The following is a 9,413-nucleotide window of genomic DNA, read 5'->3' as shown; positions in this document are numbered from 1 at the left end:
TGTGTCCAGAGCCCAGCAGAAACCATTTGCCGGTACCGCCACCAGGGAATTAGCTGGGAAGTGCTTCCCCGCGGAGCTGCCGGTGAGCTGGCAGGCTGAGATGGAAACGGGGATGGTGCAAACCCGACTTCCCCAGCTCAGAGCCTGATTTCGCATCCCCAAGCGGGAAAAACACTTGCAGCCCCTCAAGAGGGTAAGGAAAGGACGAGCCCATGGTCCTCGCCGGGCTCGGTGCCTCCCCGGCACGGTGTTAGCCGGGACTCGGCACTCGCAGGCTGCGGAAGGCTCGAGCGGATGCTTCAGCCGCCCATCAGTGCAGCCATCCCCACACATCCCTCTTCTCCTCCCCCCCTGGGGAGGACCCCCTCCCAGGCGAGGAGGTGGCACGCAGGCATCCCCCCTCCTCCCCGCCGCCCTCCCACAGCCCTGCGCCGGGCTCAGCCGAGACAAGCAGAGACTAAGAACATCGACTGGGTTTTATTCCTCAGGTCTGACAAGTAAAAGCACAAATTCTCTTTGGAAAAAAAGAAAAAAAACCCCAAAAACGAACGTTCAAAACACGCGGACGGTTTGTGTTTCTCAGGACGGAGGCCGTGCCGTCAAGCTCCGCCGTCAGACGCGCATCCTTTGCAGAGATGTAGTTTAAAAAAAAAAACAATCCACGGAGGAGGAGAAGACACAGGGCTACGGGATTCCACATCAATTTCAGAGAAAAAAGGGCCCTTTTTTGCTATTGTTATAAATATCCCATCCGAGCAACTCAGAGCAAAAAATAACCGTAACGAGGACATCTGTTCTGCTCGGCCCCATGGGCACAAAATCTCTACCGGCACCTCAGACCCCTACGAGCCCTCGGGGACGGTGGCCTGGCACCCGGCGCACGTGCCCCGGCTCTCAGCTGGTCCCCCTGCGGGGTGGCGGGTGCTGCCGTCCCTGCGAGCGGCACCCGTCACCCTTGCCGGAGGCTGTCCGGACGCCGCGCCGCAGGGGACCGGGGAGCGGGGGTCCGGGGGGAGAGGGGAGAGGGGAGGAGGGACGCCGGGGCGCGGGAGGGACGCGGTGGCCGGTCAGGCGCAGGTGGCCTCCTGGCTCTCGACGGGGATCTCGCTGCCGCAGCCGCCCTCGCCGTACTGCTGGTAGGGGGGGATCTGGGGCGCCTCGATGATCAGCAGCCCCTCCGGCGACAAGGAGGCGAAGACCGTGATGGGGTCCACCTCGTAGGGCAGCCTGCAGGAGGGAAGGAGAGGCGAGAGGGTTCAGAGCTGGGGGCCGGGGCGGCTGCCGGCTCGCAGGGTGCCGCATCCCTGGTGGGTGTTGACCCTTGGGGAGCCACGCAGGACCCCCAGCGCGCAGGGAACCACAGAGCCGAGCCGGCAGCCCCGGCGCGGGGCTCGGCAAAGCCTACGTTATTACTCTAGCGCCCGGGAATGTGCCGGGGATATTTAAAGCGGCCTCCTGGCCGGTCTGGCCCCTGTGGGCCCTCTGTTTAATCTCCCCGGCAGATGTGTTTGATGGGATGTCACCCGCCGCTTGTGCCGCCCGGGCTTCTGCAAAGCAGGAGTAAATCATCGCCGTGCCGCAGCCCGCGTCAGCCGCAAGCCTTGCCCGTAAAAGGAGCCGCCGCGGCTGCCGAGCGCCGAGCAGGAGGGAGCGCGGTGCTCGCCCCAGCTTTCCCGTGGGAGTTTGGGATGCACAGGGCTCCTTTGGGGTGGAAAAGCAAAGCTGAGCTGCTGCCAGCCGAGGAAACCCTTCCCATGCCCTGGGCTTTGCTGCTTCTCCCCGTTAACCCCGCGAGCCCTGCGGCCGGGGGTCTGCCCCCCGCACGGGCGAAGCGCCGCGGTCGGGGCTCGCCTGCCTCCGGACTCGCCTTTCCTCCCTGCCCTTTGCCGTTGCTGTTGCCAAAGTGAGCCGTCGCGGTGAGTCAACGCGATAGCAATCTGACTGACATCATTCAGATAGAGATAGATGCACGTTCACACTCAGGGGTGTATTTTGGGGCTGACGATGGTGTCAGCCCGTCGTGCCCTGCTGAACCCCGGGGGATGTGCTGGCACCGTGAGCGCGGCTCCTCGCACCCCTCCTGCTCCCTGTGCCCCGGCCGGCTCCAAACGCAGCCCCGGGCCTGGAGGAGGCTGACAGAGCACCCAGAAAAAGACCTCCTCCTCTTTTACCTCCCTCGGGAAATCACCGTGTGGCCCGAACCAGCCAGGCACGTGCTGCAAAAGGGCAGATTTTGGGGTGGAAACAGGCGCAGGAGTCCCTGCAGCGTGAGCCGGGGCCGGGGACTGGCAAAGCTCAGCCCTTCGCCGCCGGTGGCATCCCGCGCTCCTGCGACCTGCCCGCGCCGCAGGGACGGGGTCCACAGCAGGCTAGTGACACCTGGGCGCTGGTGGAGGGGACGGGGCAGCCCCCCGCGCCCCAGACGCTTCGGCGGGGGGACGCCCCAGGGCCGGCTGGTACCTACTGGATTTTCTTGGTGAAGTTCTTGGAGACGATCCCTCCTTCCACCTGCTGCTCCTCGTGTTTGCCTGCAGGGAAGGGCAACACCCCGCGTCACCACCTCACCGGGAGATTATTTTTTCCCCAACAAACAACAACAAAACCCAACAGGAAAGTTTTCAGAGTTGTTTCCCTCCCCCAGTGCAAACCCTTCCCTCCGGGGAGGGCTCCGGGAGCCTCTCCTGTGTGGGGAAGGAGATGCCGACGCAGCACACCCATATTTCCAGTGAGAGCCTGGGGTTCGCAGGCTGCCAGGAGCTGGGGCTTAAGGAAAAGCCCCCAGATGTAATAAAACCTTTGGAGGTGGCAGTGTCCCCCCTTGTCCCGCTCCCCAGGCTGGGCTCCGCTCCACCGCGCTCTCAGGTCCCTGTGCCTGGAGCATCTCTGAAGGTAAAACCACGCCGGCGGCTGCCCGGATCCCCCTGACCTGCGGTTTTCCCCCTGCGATGCTGTGAGCCCCACATAAACAGCCAGGGCCACGCTGCCTGGCAGCCCCCAGCCCCTCCCTGGGGACCCCAGCCCGGGGCAATGCGGGACGTCGGTGCCGGGCTGAAGGGATGCTCAGGGCTGGGTGCCGTGGGTGCCCCAGACGTGGTGCACCCCGCACCCACCATCCACAACATTAATTGAATTTTTAGGGACGTGCTTCTGGCCGGCTCTTCCCCAGGCTGGGGCTCTCGGGGCTGGGTTGGTGGGGGGGCCGCGAGGCGGCTGCCCCCGCTTCCCAGCACCGGAGCTGCCTCTGTCTCGGCCCCTTTAAAGGGAATCTCCCTCCGCGCCAGCCTCACCCCGGCTATAATTAACCCAGCCAAGCTGGGGCCCCTCTTGGCAGCCCGCTGCAGGGTGCCGCGGTGCCTCCCCGGCCGGCCAGGGCAGAAAGCGGGGAGATTTACCCCAAAGGAGGCTTGTCCTTTTCATTTTTGCAGCAAACCACCACGGCTTGTGAGCCAGGTCCCCCCGTGGCACCCCCACACTGCCCGCGGGGCTGTCCCAAAGCCCTGCCGCAGCCCTGGCCCTGCTCCCGAGCACGGGGCTGCTGCCGCTGGCTTAAAATAAAGGTGAGCTTTGCATTTTACGGCAATTTCTTGAGCCGGCATGGGCAGGGCAGGACCAGCTGCTTTTCATGCCCCATCCTCCTCCTCCCTGGTGCCTTTGCTCTCACCTGACACCTCGACGTAGCCATCCTTGGTTTTGACCGTCAGCTCCTCGGGTTTGAAGCTGTGCACGTTGACGCACACCTTCCAGGGCTCACGGGGAAAGGGCGCGGGGGTGCGGCTCTCGGGGTACCCCCCGAAGCGGGCGCCGTAGCCGGGGGCCATGGCGGAGGCGCGGGCCATGCCGGCGCGCAGGGGACCCGGCCAGGTGGTGGTGAGCCGGGGCCGAGCCCAGTCAGGCCAGTCCGCCGTCAGGTCCCCGGGGAAGGGCGACATGCCGAAATCATCGTCCAGCAGGCGCGAGGTCAAGCCGGGCTCCCGGAAAGGGTCGCGGACGCTGCGCCTGCCGGGGTAATGGCAGGAGAAGGGCATCTGGCTGTCGGCCATGGCTTCCTTCGGAGGGGTCCGAGCGTGTCCCCGGGGCTCTCCCGCAGAGCCTCAGCCTCTGTGCGGCAGCTCCTGGCTGCGAACTTCCCCGGGGAGCCCGTCCCGGAGGAGACGCATCCACCCCAGGCAGGACGCAGGCGTGCGGCTGCGGGTGGGTGCTGCGGGGACGGTCCCCTCCTTCCCCGGCACCAGGTGAAGGACGACGGAGAAAATCAATTCAGGGCTGAATCACCGGGAGCCGGAGGAGCGCAGGAAGGACGGAGGGAGCTCTCTGGCCGCGAGAAAACGCTTCCTGTCTGGCTGTGATCCCAGGGACTGGGGAGAGGAAAATAAAACTTCTCGGCGGGAGAGGGGAAAAAAAAATAATAAAACCGAATATCCCGAGATTAAAAAGCTTATCTCTCCCCTCTCGCTCCCCGGCACTTTATGTGTGACTTTCCCTGCCACTCCCGGGCTAGAGCTGCAAAAAATGCCTGAGCTCGGAGCCGAGAAACTTCTCTAACCTTCCAGCCGCCGGGCGAGCGCTATTTATATGGATTTGGGAGGGGGGGGGTGTGTTTTGCAATTCCTGCCCTGTCAGCCGAGTATTTTGGAGAGGATGAAACAGCCGTGGAGAATCTGGGCTGCGGCAGCTGACCTCTCCTGCCGGCCCGAGGATCCCGGCTGCCGCGGGGCCACGGTGCTTCGGCAGCTGCCCCGGCCCCCACTGCCCCCTCCCGCCGCCCTGCACCCAGCCCACCTGCCCAAAATAGCCCCCGAGCTCAGGGCCGGCTGCTTTCGCCCCAGTGTCACCCGTTAAAAATACCCCCTCGGTGGGGCTGGGCCAAGCCGCTCCCCACACTGTAAAGCCACGTGTCCCCGTGCCATCGAGCAGCCCACTGTACCGGGAAATGGGTCACTGGTGGCAGCCCTAGCGTGGTGCTGTGAGGGCGGTGGGACCCCACGGGTGGGTGTTTGGGGGATGCTGGGGCAGGGGACGGACCCCTTTTGTGGCCAGGAGCAGGCACCCTCTCGGCCGCCCGGGGCTGCCTGCAGAGCCGGGGTGTGAGCGGGACTGCGGGATGCAGGAGGAAAGCGTGCTCCAAGGGATGCCCCTCTCCGGCTCTGCTTCCTCGGCCGCCTTCACCGGTTGGGCCCGGAGAAATGTCCCCTAACCGCGGGAAGGAGAGGGACCCCGGGCAGCAGGCGGGCAGGGTCCTCGCGGCGCTGCTCAGCACCTGCCTCCTCTTCGCCCTCCTCCTCCTCGCCCCGCCGCATGCCCCGGCCCTGCCGCAATCGCCGTGCGCGGGCAGGGCGAGGCGGTAATCACAGCCGCGCGGCGGCGGGGCTAATTACAGGGCAGCGGCGGGGAGCGGGCAGCGCGCCGTGGGAAGAGGCGTGGCGGCAGTGGCGGGTGAGCTCCCGGCGAGCATCCACCCGGGCGACACGGTCCCGACCGTGCAAGCAGGGGGTACCTGGTGGCAACAAGGGGCTCCCCGTGAAGGTGGTCCAGGCACGGGTGGGCGATGGGATGCGCCGGCGGATGGGATGTCACCGATGAGGGTCATGTCGGATACGGGACCACTTCCTCATGCCGCATCCTCCCTCCAGGCTCTGCCTCACGCTCCTTCTCTCCAGCATCTGCAATTTTTCTAATAGACTTGATGGAGCTAATTACAGCAGGAAGACTTTAATGCAGCACAGGCCGCGCAGCAATTCAGCCGCTGGTCACTCCAACGGCATTAATCACGCTGCACCGACGCCGCATTGCTGGGGGAGGGAGCTGCCTTGGCGCGGGGCAGGGCTGCTCCCCCGTGCTCAGCTCCTTCACCCCCCCATGCTTGGGGGGACAACTGGGCATCGTGGGGGTCTCCCTGGGGATGGAGCGGATGCCTGGGGAGGTCCCCGGCGCTGGCTGAGCACCCCTGGGTGCAGGGAGGCAGCTGCCAGCGGAGGAGGAGAGCATCCCCCTCCATCCCCTTGTCCTGCCCGGCTGCCCCGGCACTCCTGCTGCCTGGGGGTGACGGTAGGGTGTCCTGGGGGACATCGCCACACACCTAGCCTGAGCTCAGCTGGGGACCTCTCACCTTGGATGGAGAGCAGGATCACCCCAGCACCCAGCTCTGCACCCACTCAGGCAAGCACTGGCCCATGGGGAGAGTGGGACGAGCCCTGATGAGGTTTCGGGCAGTCCCACGATCCTGCCGTCTTTCCAGGAGCCTCCCAACATCTCCAGTCCCTCGTTTCCCCACGTAGCTCCAGGCCGTCCTCCCTCCCCAGCCAGGAATCCTCCCTGTCGCCTTGTTTATCCCCATTAGTCACACGTCCTCTCCCGCCAGCTCTTGCCCTCTCCGGGCCATCCCAATTTAGCTCCTGTCGTCACTCCAAATCTCCCGGCTGCCTCCCACCGCCGAGCCAGCCCCACGACACCAGCTCCAGGGAGTGCGGCGCGGCCTCGCAGCCTCCCTTCTCCCTCCGAGTGACCTGGGGACGCTGCCCCATGTCCCCAGTGTCCATCCGTGCTGCCGCCAGACCCTTCCTGGGTGCCCATCTGAGCCCCCATCGGGAACAGCACGGGGACCCGGTCCGATGCTACCGCTCCCCCGTGGGGCTCCCAGCCAGTCCGGGGGAGCATCCCAGGACGAGGGGCATCACCTGGGGTGGTGAGGAGTCCCCGCTGCCCCATTGCTCACGGGGAGATGGCTGAGGAGGTGACCGCAGGGGGACCCTGCGGCGCGGGAGCACTGTGCAGGGCTTGGAGCAAGGGCTGTGCGGGCAGGGAAGGGCACGGCCCGGAGGAGAGCACCGGCGAGCCCAAACCGTGACCTCCATGGCTGCGTTTCTGGCTTGGGCTACCGGTGCCTGAATGGGGCAGGGGGAACCCAAAACCCCTGGCAAAGGGCAGCGAAAGCCTGACCCAGCAAGGAAGGAAGAGCTGCCAGAAATCATAGCCCGCAACTTTTTTTGCTTCAGCCAGTGCCCCGAGGAGCCGGTCCTCGGCAGCTGGGTGTGGAGGCACATGCCCTTCCCTGCGGAGCAGCTGAAACAACCCAAAATATCCCACCACGTGCAGTCAGATCCAAAAGGAACATGACAAACAGGGCTGCGATGAGAAGGAAATACTGTCCGAACCTTTATTGGAACCCTTTTTCTAACCAGGCTAACAACTCAAATACCCCAGGAAGACTAAAGAATACAGTATGCATTTCGATGGAGAGCAAAGGGACTTTTACAATGAAGTCAAATGAACAGATGCGCCGGTGTCATTTGGTAAGGAATCGACCAACAGGCGAGAAAACAGAGACACCGTTTTCTTCGCGGCTTTTCTCCCATCTTGGCTTTTGTTCCAGATCTTCTCATTCCCTGGATTTCGAAGGCGGAGAGCTGCCCCCAGGCCGGTGAGGTTCAGGGTGTTGTTCTCTAGGCAATAGCCCAAAAGTCGGGATGCTTGACTGTGAAGCTGTAGCTACAACAGCGGATGTACGGGTGCTGCGGAGACCCTCCCAGGCATGTGCAAACTTCCAGGTAGCAGCAAAAGTCATGAGAATTATTTATCCTCTGGTAAAGCGGTACTAAAACCCCACCGGGCGCTGAAGGGCAAAGTCTTCACTTAGGCACCTGAATCCATCCCTTTCTCAAACAAATATCACCACAGCCCCAAGGCTGAGCGCCCCATGGCTCCTGGCCAGCTCCATGGGAATAGCCCAGCGCTGGGCACTCGCCTGCCGACGCCAGAGCCACGTCCACCCTCCGCCAGCCCGGGCAGTGCTGCCCACGGAGCACAGACACCTCCCACGGGTGAAGAGGACAACGGCTGCGGTGTCGGTGGAGCGACACTGGGGCAGGTCGTGATTTTTAGCACATCCCACGCTTTTTTCAGAGCTAGCAGCAAGCTCAGGCTCATGTTGGAGACGACAGGAGAGACCTCCCCAGTCGTGCCCTGGCCGCCTTTCCCGAGCTCACATCTGGGCAAAGCTACTGGTTCTGGCACAAAGCTCGGGGAAGGGGGCAACGCAGGACATGGCACGAGGACGAGGGTCTCGGGACGAGGCAGGGTGGACATCCTTGCTTCCTGGTAGAGACCATGGCAAGTCACTTCAACCCCGTCCCCTTCCCCACATCAATGAAAGGGCGACAAGCCCGCCCTTCCCCCAACAACCACTGAGAGCCACGAGAGGTCAGTGGTGGGAGATCAGAGATCTCTGGGGATCTTTGGCAATCCAAGCAGCCCTACGCGGCACAGAGGACGAAGAGCGGGGCTGTTCCTCCGCCACCGCTGGCCTGTCGCCTCCGAACGCCCAGCACCTTTCCAAAGGGTTGTGATTTGTCGATAGAACCTGGCCCAAGAGGATGGAGGATTTTCCCCTGCCTTGCTCATCTCCATCTAAATGAGGTTTCTCCCTAAATCACTGGTGGTTGATCTCCCAATGAGCCTAATTTGTCTGCCAGATGCCTCCGTGCTGGCAGGTGACAGCCTCCGTAATTCACCCCGCTGATAACCTCTCTCCAATGTATACGGCAACACCCCGAAGGCTCCTATCTTCATGGACCCAATGGCAAGACCCAAATAGCTTTTTTAAAAGTAACACTCAATAAATAGAAGAAATAAATATTAAATAGAGGCTAAGTCCTCTCAGCCTGTTCAATATATGTACAATGCATAGCAAAGTAACAGTGATTGGCTGTTGCAGACGAGTTTGGTACAACTTAGTCCCCCGAAGCAACAAAAACATTGAGAAAAGTTGCGGTCAACATAAAGCAAAGCTCAGCCAAGTGCTGTAACCCGTGAGGAAAAGAAAGAACACAACAGTGCTTTGAAATATCCCTTATCTTTGCTTTCCAGCAAACCTGCAGAGATTGTGCTGGGTTTTCTGGAGCCTGGCCCAGCGCTGGTGGTGGGAGGGGTGGGACGAGCCTCGCTCGGCGCAACAAACCCGGAGCCAAGGCAGGTCCAGGGAGCGGGGAGAGCCCATGGCACGACTCCGGGGTCAGGGGGACATTTGGGAATGGGTGCTGCAACGTGCGCTCTGCCGGGGAAAGGCAACTGGGGTGCTTGCAGGATGGAAACAAAATTGTGGGTAAGAAAGAGCCTCTGTGTTTGAGGAAAGCAAAACCCTCTGAGATAGGGCCTCCAAAAAAATGGCCGAGATATTTTCCTGAAGCCTTGAGGCATCCCTCGTGCAGCCGACCGCAGGCGAGCAGCGATTCACCAACACCGAAATGACCGAGTTGCCTGTCCACCAGGTGAATGCTGCTCTTTGCAGAGAGTGCCAGCAGCAACCTGAGATGCCGGACGTGGAGCAAAAATCCATGAAAGCAATGAATGAGCAAAACAACATAAAAAAAAAAGGGCTGGCAAAAGGCACAGAGACAGAAAAGCTCACGGGCTTCTCG

At 62.5% G+C, this 9,413-nt stretch overlaps 1 protein-coding gene across 1 annotated transcript; it reads right to left on the bottom strand.

Moving 5' to 3' along the window:
* Positions 1 to 461: 461 nt before the first annotated feature.
* HSPB8 (heat shock protein family B (small) member 8) lies at positions 462 to 4,595 on the bottom strand. The gene is made up of 3 exons (XM_075167296.1): positions 3,662 to 4,595; positions 2,465 to 2,528; positions 462 to 1,227 (listed from the first exon to the last, which is right to left on the bottom strand). The coding sequence occupies exons 1-3, from the start codon at positions 4,038 to 4,040 to the stop codon at positions 1,068 to 1,070; spliced, it is 603 nt and encodes a 200-aa protein (XP_075023397.1). The 5' UTR covers positions 4,041 to 4,595; the 3' UTR covers positions 462 to 1,067.
* Positions 4,596 to 9,413: the final 4,818 nt, after the last annotated feature.

The sequence above is a fragment of the Calonectris borealis genome, chromosome 18 (genome assembly GCF_964195595.1).
Source record: "Calonectris borealis chromosome 18, bCalBor7.hap1.2, whole genome shotgun sequence".
NCBI lineage: Eukaryota > Metazoa > Chordata > Aves > Procellariiformes > Procellariidae > Calonectris > Calonectris borealis.
Note: the sequence above shows the minus strand (reverse complement) of the source record. Positions and strands in the feature narration are given on the sequence as shown.